At 43.8% G+C, this 19283-nt stretch overlaps 1 protein-coding gene across 3 annotated transcripts in view; it reads right to left on the reverse strand.

Annotated features, from left to right (window-relative positions):
* Positions 1 to 19283, reverse strand: part of FAM185A (family with sequence similarity 185 member A) — an 84130-nt gene that overhangs the window by 47858 nt on the left and 16989 nt on the right. For all 3 annotated transcript variants that reach the window (XM_058189543.1, XM_058189541.1, XM_058189542.1), the window contains exon 5: positions 2569 to 2610. In XM_058189543.1, the coding sequence (XP_058045526.1) occupies positions 2569 to 2610 (42 nt within the window). The remainder of the gene's footprint in view (positions 1 to 2568; positions 2611 to 19283) is intronic.

Consider the following 19283-nt stretch of genomic DNA (forward strand, 5'->3'; position numbering starts at 1 on the left):
GTTTTCTCCCGCGTAAAATTGGAAGTGTCTTGGCAATGTTTCGACGAAGTGTCATTCATCATCTTCAGGCTTCAGCTTCGTGCTTCTGGGAGCAATGTTGCTCCCAGAAACACGAAGAAGCACGAAGAAGCACGAAGCTGAATCCTGAAGATGATGAATGAGATTTCGTCGAAACGTCGCCAAGACACTTCTAATTTTACGCGGGAGAAAACCCGAATAACCAAAGACCTACATACAAACACCCGCGAAAACCTCAGAAAACACACATATATACATATATACATATACATATATACATATATATATACATATATACATAAATAAATATATATTGCACCTGTGCTGGGTTGCTACAACCTAGAATAAAATTCCTGAGGTTTGAAAGGCATCTTTTTAGACAGGTAAATACTGTCTAAAAAGGAGGTTTTAAAGAAGAGATTGAACAGCCATTTGTCTAGAATGGTATAGGGCCTCTTGCTTGAGCAGGGGGTTGGACTAGAGGACCTCCAAGGTCCCTTCCAGCTCTGTTATTCTGTTAAACAAGATACTTCTTTTTTCCCTCAGGATTAAGTGACTGAAATCCACGGGGATCTAGGAAAGACACTCTGCATTCTGAAAAAGTTTGAAACCCCCTGACTGAGTGCCCTATCAAAATAAACCTCTTTCGCTTGCCAACACACCACTGAGAAATAATTGCTTACTTACGTTAAATGCCAAAGTACAAGAATGAACAATTGATTAACAAGCTTAGATCATTCGATAAGACCACACTGAATTCTGTTTTAATTTTAATCTGGGAACCCATTGCATTAAAAATAAATATACACAGGGAAGCCAAAATGCCTGAGACCTTTCAGTTTAGATTAGATTCAGTTTAGTCTCAGGGGCTGCCACAAAGAAGAGGGAGTCGGGCTGTTCTCCAAAGCACCTGAGGGTAGAACAAGAAGCAATGGGTGGAAACTGATCAAAGAAAGAAGCAACTTAGAACTAAGGAGAAATTTCCTGACAGTTAGAACAATTAATAAGTGGAACGACTTGCCTTCAGAAGTTGTGAATGCTCCAACACTGGAAATTTTTAAGAAAATGTTGGATAACCATCTGACTGAGATGGTGTAGGGTTTCCTGCCTGGGCAGGGGGTTGGACTAGAAGGCCTCCAAGGTCCCTTCCAACTCTGATGTTATGTTATGTATGTTATGTAGATAAGTTAACAGACACACACACACTATTAATAACACAACTGAATGGTTAAAACAGGGGTAGTCAACTTTTTTATACCTACTGCCCACTTTTGTATCTCTGTTAGTAGTAAAATTTTCTAACTGCCCACCGGTTCCACAGTAATGCGCTGTGTATCATCATCTGCGCATGCCTCTCACGCATTATGGATTGGGTTTGGGGGAGGGCGCCGGCTACCAGCTCTGCTTGTCTGTTACAGCTGGGTGGTGTGGGGGGAGATGCGTGAGCTATTCTGGAATGAGGCTCTTTTGTTTGCGGTCGCACTATAGCGCCATTTAGTTTCACTTACATAACGTGAACTAAACTTATGCGCGGGCGATACAAATAGTATATTTTCAGAAATTTAAATTGTCACGGGGAATTTGATGAAAACCTAATGAAAATGTTTTTAAATAATGCTATGAAAATTTTTTAAAAAGTCAATTAAATTAAAAAAAAAAGGAAAGTGCTTCGGTATCGGACAAAACCCCTACTGCCCACCATGAAAGCTGGAACGCCCACTAGTGGGCGGTAGGGACCAGGTTGACTACCACTGGGTTAAAACAACAACAGCAGCTTTTATAGGTTGTCATTTTGACCTTAACTTGATATGGCCATTCAACAACAGATTTTTTTTCTCCAATTAGATCAGTGTTTCTCAAAGTTTTTTTGTATTTGTACTTGTATTTATTAGTTTGTCAAACATGTACAAGATAGCAGATATAAATATAAACATGGATATGAACGAAAGAAATGAATGCAAATAGATGGAGACAGTAGGACAGTTACTTTAAGTTTAAGTTACTTTAAGATGTATGGACTTCGGCTCCCAGAATTCCCCAGAGTTGAAATCCACACATCTTAAATTTGCCAAATATGAGAAACACTGGTCTAGACTATTTCCCTGCAAATATCTGAACCGTGAAGATGCTGAAGTAATAAGCTTAGCAATCCGTTCATTTGCAGCCCAGCGGATTATCAACCGCTGAGCCACATCATAATTCATGGTTTATAAACTTACAACGAAAGGATTCACAGAAGATGCGAGCCCAAAAATCAAATAAACAGCAGGGTGGCTTAGCATGAGGTATGAACATACCTATTTCCTGCCAATGGGTTTAACTGCCACCCTGCTGTAAAGCCTTGGTGAATTACATCCAATCTGTGTTGAGCTTGCAGTAAAACTTGGCAAAAATCACCACAGACGAACCGTTGAATCCAAATTCACTAAAGGACGTCCTGTCACAGCTGCCCAAATTTTCAATCCGTAGAACCGATTTAGCAGGGTTGTTGTTGTCTTGATTAAAAAAAACAACAAGGGCGTGAACAAGAAAAGGAGAACAAGTACTTACCGACGGTGATGCTCCCTGTTTTGGTCTCCAAGGTAATATCACCTGTAATGAAATTGGAAGAGCCGGTGAGTATCTTAAAATGTGAGGGTCACTACTTCGCACGGCACAATTCACAGTGGTGCACAAGCAAGAAGCCAAAGCGGGGTTGAAACTAGCTATGAATTGGATTAGAGGTTTTAACAGGTGAACAGAGCTGGAAGGGACCTTGGAGGTCATATAGTCCAACCCCCCTGCCCAAGCAGGAGACCCTACACCATTTCTGACAAATGGCAGTCCAATCTCTTCTTGAAAGCCTCCAGTGATGAAGCTCCCACAACTTCCGAAGGCAAGTTGTTCCATAATTGTTGATTGTTCACACTGTCAGAAAATTTCTCCTTATTTCCAGGTTAAATCTCTCCTTGTTCAGTTTCCATCCATTATTCCTTGTCTGGCCTACAGGTGCTTTAGAAAATACCTTTACCCCCTTCCTCCTCTCTGTGACAGCCCCTCAAATATTGGAAGACTGCTAATCATGTCTCCCCTGGTCCTTCTCTTGGACTAGCCATGCCCAATTTCTGCAACCGTTCATTGTATGTTTTATCCTACAGTCCCCTAATCATCCTGGTTGCTCTTTTCTGCACTATTTCTAGAGTTTCAACATCTTTTTTAAAGTGTAGTGACCAAAACTGGATGCAGTACTCTAGGTGGGGTTTTACTAAGGCTTTATAGAGTGGTATTAGTACCTCATTTGATCTTGATAGTGTCCCCCTATTAATTCAATTTAGGATTGCATTGGCAATTTTGGCTGCCGCTGCACACTACTGGCTCATATTTAGCTGGTTGTCCACTAAGACTCCAAGATCCCTCTCACAGTTACTTATTCACAGTTCTTATTCATAGTATTATCAGTTCTTATTCGTAGTATTATAGTTCTTAATTCATAGTATTTACAGTTCTTATTTGTAGTATTATCAGGCACAAAGGATCAGGATTGTACTGTTGTGACCCAGACCCAAGTAGGTAATAATAATAATAATAATATAATAATAATAATAGTAATAACAATATTTTAATTTTTATACCGCCCTTCTCCCGAAGGACTCAGGGCGGTTAACAGCCAGATAAAATACAGTACAATACAATACGATAAAATCACTATTAAAAAACTTATTCGATATGGCCAATAAATTAAATTATAAAATACATATTATAAAATAAAACCCCATTTAAAATCCAATTTAAAAAACCCCTTTTTATGCCAGTCCTGCTCGAAAGAATAAATACGTCTTCAGCTCGCGGTGAAAGGTCCGGAGGTCAGGAAGTTGTCAAAGTCCTGGGGGAAGCTCATTCCAGAGGGTAGGTGCCCCCACAGAGAAGGCTCTCTCCCTGGGGGTCGCCAGCCGACACTGTTTGGCTGACGGCACCCTGAGGAGACCCTCTCTATGGGAGTGCACCGGGCGGTGGGAGGCATGTGGTAACAGAAGGCGGTCCCGAAGATATCCCGGTCCTAAGCCATGGAGCGCTTTAAAGCGCTTTAAACCTTGAAGTGCACCCGGAAGTCCACAGGCAGCCAGTGCAGCCTGCGCAGGATAGGTGTTATATGAGAGCCAAGAGTGGCTCCCTCTATCACCCACGCAGCTGCATTCTGGACCAACTGGAGCCTCTGGGTGCTCCTCAAGGGGAGCCCCATGTAGAGAGCATTGCAATAGTCCAGGCGAGAAGTGACGAGGGCATGAGTGACCATGCATAGGGAATCCCGGTCTAGAAAGGGGCGCAACTGGTGAACCAGGCGTACCTGGTAAAAAACTCTCCTGGAGACGGTCGCCAAGTGATCTTCAAAGGAGAACCGTCCATCCAGGAGAACGCCTAGATTGAGCACCCTCTCCATTGGGGCCAATGAGAGCAACAAACTCAGTCCGTGATAAAATAAACTTTATTCGAACAGCTGGGAATTACTTCATTCCCAGCGTCGTTCAACTCAAAGGAAAACAAAGGCCTCCCAAACACAAATTCTTCAGTTATCACAAACCTGAGTCCAATTAGGCAAACTGCCAAAGGCCCTTCCTGATAAATGTCCAGAATTCACCAAAACACGAAGCAGGGGACGCAGCTACAACATTGTTTTTCGGCAAGTTGAAACACCAGTGCTGGTCTGTTATTAAGCCTTATCGGAGTGGCCAATCATCTCTTGGCCCTACTCCTGAGTTGTCCTCTCTGCTTGAGCTGTTCTTGCCTTTTGGCAGCTCTTCTCATGCGTGCATTAGGAACAGGCTCCTCCTGTTCCTCTGCCTCACTACTATCAGGCTCTGGAGCCTCTGGATGGACCTGGTCACTTCCCGATGGCCCTGGCTTCACCTCAACCTCATTGCTGTCCAACTCCATTGCCAGCACCATAGGCTGCTGACGGACCACAACATGTACGTTAAGTCGCGGTTCAGAATATTTATTACTCAAACTTATAAACAAGAAACTATACTCAACTAGGTAAGTTTCGGTATTAAACTGCAGCCAGATGAGGGTCTATGCAATTCAAGAGAAGTTGGACTTGGACCGTTTGTGGGAATGTAACGATTCTAGGCTGATGACTTGCTTAACTCCCTCTCCCTCAACTCTGCCTGCTCTTTTCCTATAAATATGTACCACACAAGCCATTCATATAAATGCAGATGAAACCGTCTGTATTATTGAACGTACAGAAATATACAGATAGTCCTTCCCTGAAATTATGATCACAACTGAATCCAAAATTTCTATTGCTCAGTTACAGTTGTTCACTCAATCACTGCAGTTGTTAAGTTAGTAACATGGATGTTACCTGGCTTCTCCACTGACTTTGTTTGTTATAAGGACCCATATTCAGTTCTACAGAGGAATGATTGAGTCTGTCATTTGCACCTCTATAACTGACTGGTTTGGCTCTGCAACCCAACAAGACAGACACGGACTTCAGAGGATAATTAGAACTGCAGAAAAAATAATTGCTACCAACCTGCCTTCCATTGAGGACCTGTATACTGCACGAGTCAAAAAGAGGGCTGGGAAAATATTTACAGACCCCTCGCATCTTGGACATAAACTGTTTCAATTCCTACCCTCAAAACGACGCTACAAAGCACTGCACACCAGAACAACTAGACACAAGGACAGTTTTTCCCCGAATGCCATCACTCTGCTAAACAAATAATTCCCTCAACATTGTCAAACTATTTACTCTAGGACATTGAGTTTGTCGATCGAAAGGTCGGCAGCTCAGCGGTTCGAATCCCTAGTGCTGCCGTGTAACGGGGTGAGCTCCCGTTACTTGTCCCAGCTTCTGCCAACCTAGCAGTTTCGAAAGCAGGTAAAAAATGCACGTAGAAAAAAAAGGGACCACCTTAGGTGGGAAGGTAACAGCATTCCGTGCGCCTTTGACGTTGAGTCATGCCGGCCACATGACCATGGAGAACGTCTTTGGACAGCGCTGGCTCTTCGGCCTTGAAACGGAGATGAGCACCACCCCCTAGAGTCGGCAACGACTAGCAAGTATATGCGTGGGGAACCTTTACCTTTACCTTTATCTATCGCTTCCCACTTATTACTATAACCATGCCCTTGTATCTTTCAATTTATATTGTTTTGACTTGTTTCCTAGTACGATTTGATAGCTTATTAGTAACCTTGACTATCACTAAGTCTTGTTATCTTTTTATTCTTGATGAATGTATTTTATTCTCCTTATGTACACTGAGAGCATATACACCAAAAACTCCTTGTGTGTCCAATCACACTTGGCCAATAAAGAATTCTATTCTATTCTATTCTATTCTATTCGGAGATCACATGACCACAGGATGCTGCAAATTTGGATCCAAATTTTGATCACATGACCATGGGGATGCTGACAAAACTTACAGAAGTTACAGTGCCGTTTCAAACTAATGCCAACGACTTTCCACCAGTGCCAAATTTATTTCCCACACTTGGTTGCAGGAATAGAGTGCTATTTTTATCAAATTGTAGCTTCATTTTATTTTGTTGAATCTCCCTCCTTCTCTTTCTATTTCTCCCTCGCTCCCTCCATCTCTCTCACGACTAAAGAGCATGTCTGTGGTTTGCTTGGCAGATTCCAGGCTCTACATTAATCCCAGGAAGAATAAATTTTCCAAGATGCAGTGATCGTCTCTTAGATAAAGCATAATTGAAGGAGTCTTGGCTGGCTTGCTGGTAAACAGACAGAATCGGGGAGTTGTCTTGCAATCAACCCACCATTCACAGCCTGGTCTACTACTTTGAGATAGAGTATTAACTATAAAGTGGTAGGAGATGTTAGAACAGGGGTCCCCAACCTTTCGGATCTCAGGGACCACTAAATTCATAATTTTAAATCCCGTGGACCACTAATATGATCTGCTTAATGACCGGCTGGGTGGGCATGGCTAGGTAGTTATGTGACTGGGTGGCCATGTCTAATTTGATGTCACTCACGTCGAGGGGCACCTCACCGGCCTCTACTCACCCATCCCCTCCTACCCGCTCCTCCCCTGCCAGCCCAGGCTCCTTAGGGCCCCAACGGAAAGCAGTTGTTGGAGCTAAGCAGCCACCACGAGAAAGAGTTGGCAAAACAGCTGGCTCAGTTCAAATTGGATCTGAGCGAGAAGGAGGCTCAGCAGAAGCATCTCACTGAGGACTAGGAGCATAGGCTTTCCAAGCAGAGGGAAGACCTGCGGGAGTGCAAGGCCAGGTACCGGCACCTGGAGGCTCAGTGGGCTGAGATGGATCCGCCAGTTCCAGGCCATGATGCAGTCCCAGTGGAACAAGGCCCTCTAGCTCTAGCAGCACTTCCCTCCAGCCTTCGCCCAAAGCCCCACATCAGGAGGCTGAAGCAGACCCCAACCCACACAAAAAGACCCTGAAGGGGGAGACTCTCTGCAACAACACAAGCGTTCATTGCACGTATCCTGCCCAGGGGCTGTAGTTTGAGGATCCCTGATTTAGTGCAATATAAAAAATGCAAATAATTTTTCTGGGGATCACCAAAATTTTCTTGCGGACCACCAGTGGTCCATGGACCACCAGCTGGTGACCGCTGTGCTAGAAGGTATAATTCACGAACTTCCAGGTTGTTTTTCGCCCAGCTAAAATATTTTTCAGAGTACCAAATACATAAATGTTGCCTCAAGACTTTCATAACCTTTTTGCATAGACTAATTTATTAGCATTAATTCAAATGCTACTTCTGTTCTTATTTTTGTTTTATCACAGCAGCTCCTCATTTCGATTCTTTGCTGCATTGGAATCGCTCCCAAGCGCTAGCAAATTTATGTAACTCATTTATTTCTTGGATGCCTACCCTTCCTAAGGCACGATGCTCAACCGGTTAAAAATAATTAACAAGAACAAAATAAACTGAAAACGCACACTGCACCACCACAAATATTGCAAATAAAGCAATTATAAAATAACCTAATATTTCAGTGGCTCCATTTGAAAAGGATCTGGTTTGCATTCTTCTTGTCAAGTAGTAATATTCACTGTCACTTTGAGTTTGTAACTTCAAGACAACATAAAATGTTTTAGAATCAACCAAAGTCTTGCAAAATTAAATCAAGTGCAGAAAATTCAACATGTCATTTGGAAGAGGAACTTTTATAAAAAATGGTGCAGTTCTATTCCACCAAAAACAGGATATACAGTAAATAAACTGTCATTTTCATGCTGTCTTCAATGGAAATACATATTATCTTATATTATCTGATTTGCCGCTACGCCTGACATCCAGCAAAGTTGGGGCAATAGTTAAGAAGTATTGACACAAGCAACTTGATTCATTCCTATTTTCTGTTCCCCTTGAACAATAATTGGAAGCACTTCCCTGCACGTCTATGTTGTACTGCTTAAAAATGAAGATAGAAGTCGCAGCTATTTTTCTCTATGGAAGCCTGCATACTCAAACATCTCTCGTTCTTAAGAAAGCCCTTTATTTACTTTATAGTTTTTTTCTATTCTGCCCAGTCTGACGAATCTAGACCACAGGTAGTCCTCGACATACGGCCACAATGGAGCCCACGATTTATGTCGTTCAGTGAGTTTTGCAACTCTTCTTGCCGCAGTTGTTAAGCGAATCACTGCCCTTGTTTAAATTGGTAACGCGGTTGTTGAATGAATTTGGCTTTCCCTGTTGACTTTGCTTTGTCAGAAGGGGATCGCATGACCGCCGGGACGTTGCAACGGTCATAAATATGAATCAGTTGCCAAGCACCCAAATTTTGAACAGGTGACTATGGAGATGCTACAACAGTTGTAAGTGTGAAAACATCGTCATTCATTTTTTCCAGAGCTGTTGTAACTTTGAATGCAGTAGTGGGTTCTGTTTTGGTCCGTCAGCAGCCTGCAGAGCTGGCAACGGAATCGGATAACGATGAGGCTGAGGTGAGGCCAGGGCCGTTGGGGAATGAGATGTGGACTCCAAAGCCTCCATAAACTGATAGTGAGGCAGAGAAACAGGAAGAGCCTGTTCCTAATGCACGCATGAGAAGAGCTGCCAGAAGGCAACAGCAGCTAAAGCAAAGAGGACGACTCAGGAGTAGGGCCAAGAGATGATTGGCCCCTCATATAAGGCTTAAAACAGACCAGCAACGGCGTTTGAGCTTTGCCGGAAAACAACGTTGTAGCTGCGTCTTCTGCTCCGTCTTCTGCTCCGTGTACATCAGGGGTAGTCAACCTTTTTATACCTACCACCCACTTTTGTATCTCTGTTAGTAGTAAAATTTTCTAACCGCCCACCGGTTCCACAGTAATGCGCCGTGTATCATTGTCTGCGCATGCCTCTCGCGCATCGTGGATTGGGGGGGCACCAGATACCAGCTCTGCTTGTCTGTTACAGCTGGGTGGTGTGGGGGGAGATGCGCGAGCTATTCTGGAACGAGGTTCTTTTGTTTGTGATCGCACTATAGCACCATTTAGTTTCACTTACGTAACGTGAACTAAACTTATGCGCGGGCGATACAAATAGTATATTTTCAGAAATTTAAATTGTCACGGGGAATTTGATGAAAACCTAATGAAAATGTTTTTAAACAATGCTATGAAAATTTTTTTAAAAGTCATTTTAATTAAAAAAAAAAAGGAAAGTGCTTCAGTATCGGACAAAACCCCTACCGCCCACCATGAAAGCTGGAACGCCCACTAGTGGGCAGTAGGGACCAGGTTGACTACCAGCTGTACATCTTTGTTTTTGTGGCTTCTGGACGTTTTCCAGGAAGGGCCTTTGGCAGTTTGCCTAATTGGACTAAGGTTTGTGAGATAACTGAGGAATTTGTGTTGGGAGGCATTTATTTTACTTTGAGTTGAACGATGTTCGAATAAAGTTTGTTTTTCCACGGACTAAGTTTATTGCCACCAACTTGGGCCTGGGTCACAACAGGTTCCACTTACCTTTGCTACCAGTTTGGAACCGGGAGCGTGTATCTGCGCATGCGCAGAGTGTCTGTGATGACATCTGGGTGGGTGGGCGGAGCCTCCGGCTGCAGCCACTACTAATTCACCCGAACCGGGGCGAACTGGTAGAAACTCACCACTGTTTGAATTGTCACTGAGTGAAGTTGAGTAAATAGGTTAATAAATAGGTGCATTCAATAACTATTCAAAGTTACAATGACACTGAGAAAAAGTTGTCTCCTGACTGGTGCTCACAGTTATGACTGTTGCAGCATCCCGCCTGGTCACATGATCAAAATTCAGAAGCTTGGCAACTGGTTCACATTTACGACGGTTGCAGCGTCCTGGAGTCACATGATCCTCTTTTCTGACCGTCTGACAAGCAAATTCCATGGGGAATCCAGATTCACTTAAGAACCCTGTTACTAACTTGACAAATGCAACGATTCACTTAACGACTGCATCAAGAAAGGTCGCAAAATGAGGCAAAACTAACTTAACACATGTTTTCACTTAGCAACGTAAATTTTGGGCTCCACTGTGGTCGTGTTGTGGTCCGCCAGCAGCCTGCGGAACTGGCAGCAGACTCGGACAGTGAGCAGGCTGAGGAGGACCGTGGGCCAGTCCTGGAGTCTGGGGAAAGCCTGGACGAGGGCTCTGCGTTGGAGGCAGAGATGGGGCCAGGGCCATCTGGAAGTGATGCATGGACACCGGAGCCTCCAGTCAGACATATGAAAGACAGAGGAACAGGAGGAGCCTGTTCCTAGTGCGCGCATGCACAGAGCTGCCAGAAGGCACAAACAGTTAAAACAAAAGGGACGACTCGGGAGTAAGGCCTGGAGATGATTGGCCCCTCCCATAAGGCTTAAAAGAGGCGCAAAGGCATGTGGGCCCTTTGCAGGAAAGCAACATTGCTAATTCTGTTCCCAGTCGGCATCTCTGTTTGATTCTGGACTCCGTGTGGCTATGCCAAGTAGATCTTTGGCAGCGTGTCAGGGGAGATAAAAGTTGTTGATTATTCTGAAGGAAGGACTTTTTGCAACTAATTGGGACTCAGGTGCAAATGAATGTAATTCATTCAATGAAAGAGGATTTTGGGACTATCTGTGTCGTGTCCCACTCCTCCTCTGACGGCCGGGTCTGGGAAGTCTGTATCAAGCGTGGCCACGAAGCCTCTGCAGCTTTGCCAAATTCCTGTCAGAGTTCTCAGGGCAGGCAGGAATCCAAGGTGTGACTTCAGCAACCAGATGAGACTTTGCCTGACTCAAGGAATGCCAAAAAGCAGATCCTTTATATAGGCCATGGGGTGTGGCTCCATGACTCAGCACTTATCCAGGCCTGCCCCTCCCTTCCTTTTGCTGACGTCGCCTCTCCATTCTCCGGAAGCGAGGATCCGTCCACTTTTCATCTTCCTGCCCAGCTGCCGGCAATTCTAGCTCGTGGCTGGCTTCATGCTCATCATGCTCACATGCTATAGGAGGGAGGTTTGTTTGCTCAGTCTGTCCGGGCACGGTGCCAGGGCTGGGGGCTGGAGGCATGCCAGGCCATTCGTCTTTACTATCAGTCTCTGGCTGAGATAGCAGGAGATGGGAGGGGCCCGGCTGCGGAGAGGGGGGCGGGCGAGGCACAACAATCTGTGAGTTTTAACGACTCAGGAAGCCTAGGTCACAACAGGTCGTAACTCGAGGACTACCTGTATTTCTAATGGGCAAATTCCTAATCAACTTCAAGCAAGTCGATCCAAACGGGGCAAGCTAATTTTTTAACAGAAAGGATATATGCTTGTCATTTTTAAACCACGTTTCAAGGAACAAGTTCCACTGAAGTCATGGAAGACCTTTCCACCGGAAAACATTTATGACGGAATGGTTGATCTCAAGCAGAAAGATCTTCGCTGCTCCAGACGGGCAGGGCGGCTCAAGATTTAGTTGTTTCCAGCCACGATTTTTACAGAAAGAATAAAAAATCCACTGATTGAAAGCTCCAGAAGATGGATTCAAAACACAGAAATTAAGTAAGCTTTCCAACAGCTTTCCAACAAACATGAGCACATCAGCTGTCATAATTTACTCCATATTAATATATCTCGGGTTTTTTCCACCCGGTAGACAGTTAATCCTTGACATATGACAAAAATTTCTGTTGCTAAACGAGATTTATTTATTTAATCAAATTTTATTTAATCAAATTTTTATACCGCCCTATCTCCCAAAGGACTCAGGGCGGTTTACAGGCCAATAAAATACAAATATCATACAAAATAAAAAGCTAATTAAAAAACTTATTTAAATAGGCCAAGATTTAAAAATACAGTTAAAATAATAAAACCCCATTTCCTAAAAATAATTAACCCCAGTTAAAATTGAAAGACAAAAAGGACAAATATAAAAAGTGGAAAGAGGGGCAAATAACTAAGGCAGAATATCAGCAAATAGCCCGAGCCTGTAAAGATGAAGTGAGGAAAGCTAAGGCTCACAATGAACAAAGGCTAGCGACAAAAGTAAAAAATAATAAAAAAAGCTTCTTCCAACATGTTAAAAACAAGAAAAAAGTCAAGGAAACAATTGGCCCATTGCTGGGAGAAAGTGGCAAGAAGATGACAAGCAACAGGGAGAAAGCAGATCTACTTAACTCATATTTTGCATCTGTCTTTACACAAAAGGAAAAAACAATCCAACCTATCAAAAACAGCACTACAAAAATCAGATTAGAAACACAAGTTAAAATAGGGAAGAAAATGGTAAGTGAACACCTGTCTACCCTAGACGAGTTCAAATCACCAGGACCGGATGGATTACACCCCAAGGTTCTGAAGGAACTGGCAGACGTGATCTCAGAACCACTGAACTATATCTTTCAAAGATCCTGGAGCACAGGGGAGCTGCCAGAGGACTGGAAAAGAGCTGATGTAGTTCCCATCTTCAAAAAGGAAAAACAGATCCAGGAAACTACAGACCTATCAGTCTGACCTCAATACCGGGAAGATTCTGGAAAAGATAATCAAGCAACGAATCACCGAACACCTAGAAGCAAACAAAGTAATAACCAAAAGCCAACATGGGTTTGTCAAAACAGATCATGCCAGACTAATCTTATCGCATTCTTTGACAAAATGACAAAATTAGTAGACCAGAGGAATGCTGTTGATATAATTTACTTGGACTTCAGTAAAGCATTTGATAAAGTAGACCATAACCTACTACTAGATAAAGTAGAAAATGTGGGTTAGACAGCACCACCACCAGATGGATTCGTAACTGGCTGACCAACCGCACTCAACGTGTAGTCCTCAACGGAACTACATCCACATGGAGGAAGTATGCAGTGGAGTACCCCAAGGCTCTGTTTTAGGCCCAGTACTCTTCAACATCTTCATCAATGACTTGGACGAGGGATAGATGGGGAACTCATCAAATTTGCAGATGACACCAAGCTGGCAGGAATAGCCAACACTCCAGAAGATAGGCTCAAGTTACAGAAAGATCTTGACAGACTTGAACATTGGGCGCTATCTAACAAAATGAAATTCAACAGTGAAAAAGTAAGGTTCTACATTTAGGCCAAAAACAAAATGCACCAGTACCGTATATGTGGTACCTTGCTCAATAGTAGTACCTGTGAGAGGGATCTTGGAGTCCTAGTGGATAACCATTTAGATATGAGCCAGCAGTGTGCAGCAGCTGTTAAAAAGCCAACACAGTTCTGGGCTGCATAAACAGAGGATAGAATCAAGATCACGTGAAGTGTTAGTACCACTTTATAATGCCTTGGTAAGGCCACACTTGGAATATTGCATCCAGTTTTGGTCGCCACGATGTAAAAAGATGTTGAGACTCTAGAAAGAGTGCAGAGAAGAGCAACAAAGATGATTAGGGACTGGAGGATAAAACATATGAAGAACGGTTGCAGGAACTGGGTATGTCTAGTTTAACAAAAAGAAGGACTAGGGGAGACATGATAGCAGTGTTCCAATATCTCAGGGGCTGCCACAGAGAAGTGGGAGTTGGGCTGTTCTCCAGAGCACCTGAGGGTAGAACAAGAAGCAATGGGTGGAAACTGATCAAGGAAAGAAGCAACTTAGAACTAAGGAGAAATTTCCTGACAGTTAGAACAATTAATAAGTGGAACGACTTGCCTTCAGAAGTTGTGAATGCTCCAACACTGGAAATTTTTAAGAAAATGTTGGATAACCATCTGACTGAGATGGTGTAGGGTTTCCTGCCTGGGCAGGGGGTTGGACTAGAAGGCCTCCAAGGTCCCTTCCAACTCTGATGTTATGTTATGTTATGTTAAAATTAAGTAAAACTTTTAATCCAGTCCCGCTTGGATAAATAAATGCGTTTTCAGCTCACGGCGAAAAGTCCGAAGATCAGGCACTTGGCATAAACCAGGGGGAAGTTCGTTCCAAAGCGTAGGAGCTCCCACAGAGAAGGCCCTACCCCTGGGGACCGCCAGCCGACATTGTTTGGCGGACGGCACCCTGAGAAGGCCCTCTCTGTGTGAGCGTACGGGTCGGTGGGAGGCATGAGGTAACAGCAGGCGGTCCCGTAAGATGGTAGATAAGTGAGTTTCCCCCCATTTTACGACCTTTCTTGGCCACGGTTGCTAAGCGAATCACTGAGGTTGTTCAAATTAGTAAGACGGCTATTAACTGAATCTGGCTTTCTGATTGACTTTGCTTGTCAGAGGGTCGCAAAAGGGGATCGCGTGACCCTGGGACGCTGCAACCGTCATAAATACGAGTCGGTTGCTAAGTGGCCAAATTTTAATCATGTGACCATGGGGATGTTGCAAGTGTGAAAAACGGTCATAAGTTCTTTTTTTTTTAAAAATCGCCATTGTAACTTTAAACGGTCACTAAATGAACTTCTATAAGTCAAAGACTTATATCATTTTAATTTCCTGTGGAATGTAAGTCATCAACACAGCCTTCTACATCAATGGTGGGGCTTCTACCGGTTCAACCCAGTTTGGGCGAACCTGTAGTGGCGGCGGCAGGAGGCTCCGCCCACTCACACGGACACTATCATAAACTCTCCACGCATGCGCTGAAGTGCCGTGCGTGAGCGAAGCAAGCGCATACACTCGCATGCTCCTGATTCTGAACCGGTTGCGAAGATAAGTGGAACCCACTACTGTTCTACATGTGCTCAGCAGACTGTCTGCCTGTTATTAACACAGCTGCTTGCAATTACTGCAAGTTCAAGTCCCACCAGGCCCAAGGTTGACTCAGCCTTCCATCCTTTATAAGGTAGGTAAAATGAGGACCCAGATTGTTGGGGGCAATAAAGTTGACTTTTTATACAAATGGATGAAGACTATTGCTTGACACTGTGTAAGCCGCCCTGAGTTTTCGGAGAAGGGCGGGATATAAATTAAAAAAAAAAAAAGTATGCTCAAGAATAAATCATGTTCTGTTACTCTCGAACATGTGGGACATAAATCTCAGCCTGATATTTCTAGAACATTGTGTAGCAAAAACCAGGCAGAATAATGGCATCGGTATTCAAATTATCTTCTTTAAACTGGCTGTGACACTTAAGCTATATCTTGCCATAATATTATGTGTTTTTACAGGGAGTGGGTGGAAATAGAATGCTTTTTAAGGTAAAGGTAAAGATTCCCCTCGCACACATGTGCTAGTCATTCCTGACTCTAGGGGGCGGTGCTCATCTCCGTTTCAAAGCCGAAGAGCCAGCGCTGTCCGAAGACATCTCCGTGGTCATGACTCAACACCAAAGGTGCACGGAACACTGTTACCTTCCCACCAAAGGTGATCCCTATTTTTCTACTTGCATTTTTTTACGTGCTTTCGAACTGGCAGAAGCTGAGACAAGTCACAGAAGCTCACCCCATTACGTGGCACTAGGGATTCGAGACCGCTGAACTGCCGACCTTTCAATCGACAAGCTCAGCGTCTTAGCCACTGAGCCACAGCCTCCCAGAATAAAACATATTCTGTTATTCTCAAACATGTGGGACATAAATCTCAGCCTGATATTTCTAGAACATTGTGTAGCAAAAACCAGGCAGAATAATGGCATCGGTGTTCAAATTATCTTCTTTAAACTGGCTGTGACACCTAAGTTTTTTTGCTATATCTTGCCATAAAATTATGTTTTTTTTACAGGGAATGGGTGGAAGCAGAATGCTTTTTATGAGAGCCAAATTTATATTCAAACTCAACTGTCTACATTAAAAACCTATCAGTCAAACAAAAAAAATTTTTTTTTTGAACGAGACCCAGTAAACCAACCTCACGGTTCAGGATGGCTATTCCTCGGAATTTAATTTTAAAAACATCAAGTTTTATTTATTTATTCAAGGCTGTGTGTTTGCCCAGTCTTTCTGGCTCTTTTCGAACCGTTTGGCCAGTAACAGCCGAAAGTTTGAGCCAACCTCCAGTTCATTAGAAAAGTTTTTAATGCAGGGATGGGTGGGGAGAGAAGAAACACATGCACAAAAAGAAAGAACAAAAAAAAATTAGAAAAGATTAAAAACAACAACAAGGGATCATTGCAATGCTAAAATTCTGACGACTGATGGATAATCTTATTGCTGAGTACTAACTTCTGCTCTGAATTATTGTGACAGCCCACAAAAAAAAAATCCACAAACCAGGAATCTGGATGAATTACAACTAGAAGGCTTGCACACCCCCACATCCTAACCACCAGTAGAAAAAAAAATTACAGGATATTCAATCATTCAATGCCTTACAAATGCTAGGTGGGAATTCCCAGACTCAGGACACAGGGCAATTTACCAACAGTAGGAGAGAGGCTGGCAGTAGGAAAGACTGGGTTTTTCTGTCTCTCAACCAGCCCAAACTTCCAGCAAACATCTCCAACCAAATCAGAAGGTCCTATAGAACAACCCAGTGATCATTTCGACCAAGGATAATGAAGCTACTGTTCTCTGCAATGTTTCAGATCCAATTCTTCTGTCTCAAAGAGGCTTTTTCAAGAGGCAACTGGACTTTCTTGGTTTTCCCCTGAAGATGTTTCGCTTCTCATCCAAGAAGCTTCTTCAGCTCTCATCCAAGAAGCTTCCAACTCATCCAAGTTCCAGAACTGAAGAAGCTTCTTGGATGAGAAGCAAAAGGTCTTCAAGGAAAAACCAAGAAAGTCCAGTTCCATCTGGAAAAAACACATTTGGGACAACCATGACTGGAGGATTGAGACTCTCCAAAGACATCCAACTCTTTTATATGATAGTGTTACTTTCCTTCCCAAACTGACAATCTTTGGGAAAGTGTCGTGTCCCACTCCTCCGCTGACGGCCGGGTCAGGGAAATCCGAATCAGGCGTGCCTCTGCAGCTCTGCCAAAGTCCTAGCAAAGTCCTCAAGGCAGGCAGGAGACCAGAAAGTGACTTCAGCAAGATATGTTAGACTTTGCCTGATTCAGAGAATGCCAGAAAGCAGATCCTTTATATAGGCCATGGGGTGTGGCTCCATGACTCAGCACTTATCCAGGCCTGCCCCTCCCTTCCTTCTGTTGCCTCCGCCTTTCAAGTCTTCTGAAGCGAGGGTCACTCCAATCTGCAGCTGTTGGTAATTGACCTACCTCAGGCTCACATGCTGTGGGGGAGGGGGAGGGGTCTAGTTGCTCCGTTTGCCTGGGCATGGAGCCAGAGCTGTGGGCTGGAGGTACTTCTTCCTCCTCAGCCTGTCTGGGCATGGAGCCAGGGCTGGGGCCGGGAGGCATGCTAGGACATTTCTCAGCATTTGGAAGCAGATAAGAAGGCCCCGGCTGCGGTGAAAGCGGACGAGACACAACAGAAAGGGTACATGAGACGCACATTGTTTACATTGGCAAAATGTTGCTGCTCGTTACAATAATGGTCCTTACTAAGGCTGTGGAAAAAGGATCGATCTTGAAGTTCTTAGCTCGCGTCTGGGAACAACCCATGGCATAAGAAGCCAGCTTGGTCTAGTGGCTAAGGCACCAGGCTAGAATGTGGGAGACCATGAGTTCAAGTCCTGCCTTAGTTATGAAAGCCAGCTAGGTAACTTTGGGCCAGTCACTCTTTCTCAGCCGAACCTACCTCGCAAGGTGTGTCGAATAGGTTTGCCAGCTTGGTCTAGTGGCTAAGGTACCAGGCTAGAAAGTGGGAGACCATGAATTCAAATCCCACCTTAGTCATGAAAGCCAGCTAGGTAACTTTGGGCCAGTCACTCTCCCTCGGCTGAACCTACCTCACAAGGCTGTTTTTGTGAGGAAAATAGGACGGGGAAGGTGTGTTGGATATGTTTGCCGCCTTGAGTTATTTGGAAAAATAATAAAGGTGGGATATAACTAAACAAACAGTGTTTGTCGTCTAACCCAGGGGTCTCCAACCTTGGTCCCTTTAAGACTTGTGAACTTCAACTCCCAGAGTTCCTCAGCCAGCTTTGCTGGCTGAGGGACTCTGGGAGTTGAGTCCACAAGTCTTAAAGGGACCAAGGTTGGAGACCCCTGGTCTAACTTACAATGTCGGTATACTTTAACAATCTCCCATCAAATACTAATAAGACATGACCCTTATCAGCCAGATACTATCACCGGATGCTAACTGGGGGATTCTGGGAAATGAAGTCCACACATCTTAAAGTTACCAAGGTTGAGAAACACTGTTCTACTCTAAGAAACAGATTTTCCTTGAAATATGGAGGAATCTTATCATCCATGCCTTCTGGAAGACTATTAAACTTTCTCCTTCCCTGAGGTGTTGAATCAGGATGGGAGCTCAACATCCTTTAGCTTTCCAAGTAGGTACTGTTATGGTGCCAACCTGGATCACGTGAAGTGTTAATACCACTTTATAATGCCTTGGTAAGGCCATACTTAGAATACTGCATATAGTTTTGGTCACCATGATGTAAAAAAAGATGTGGAGACTCTAGAAAGAGTGCAGAGAAGAGCAACAAAGATGATGAGGGGACTGGAGGCTAAAACATATGAAGAATGGTTGCAGGAACTGGGTATGTCTAGTTTGATGAAAAGAAAGACTAGGGGTGATATGATAGCAGTGTTCCAATATCTCAGGGGCTGCCCCAAAGAAGAGGGAATCAATTTATTCTCTAGAGCACCTGAGGGCAGGACAAGGAGCAATGAATGGAAATTAATCCAGGAGAGAAGCAACTTAGAACTAAGGAGAAATTTCCTGACAGTCAGAAGAATTAATCAGTGGAAAAACTTACCTCTAGAAGTTGTGAATGCTCCAACACTGGAAGTTTTTAAGAAGAGATTGGATAACCATTTGTCAGAAGCGGTGTAGAGTTTCCTGTCTAAGCAGGGGGTTGGACTAGAAGACCTCCAAGGTCCCTTCCAACTCTGT

This window comes from Ahaetulla prasina, chromosome 7 (assembly GCF_028640845.1).
Source record: "Ahaetulla prasina isolate Xishuangbanna chromosome 7, ASM2864084v1, whole genome shotgun sequence".
In the NCBI taxonomy this organism is placed as follows: Eukaryota; Metazoa; Chordata; class Lepidosauria; order Squamata; family Colubridae; genus Ahaetulla; species Ahaetulla prasina.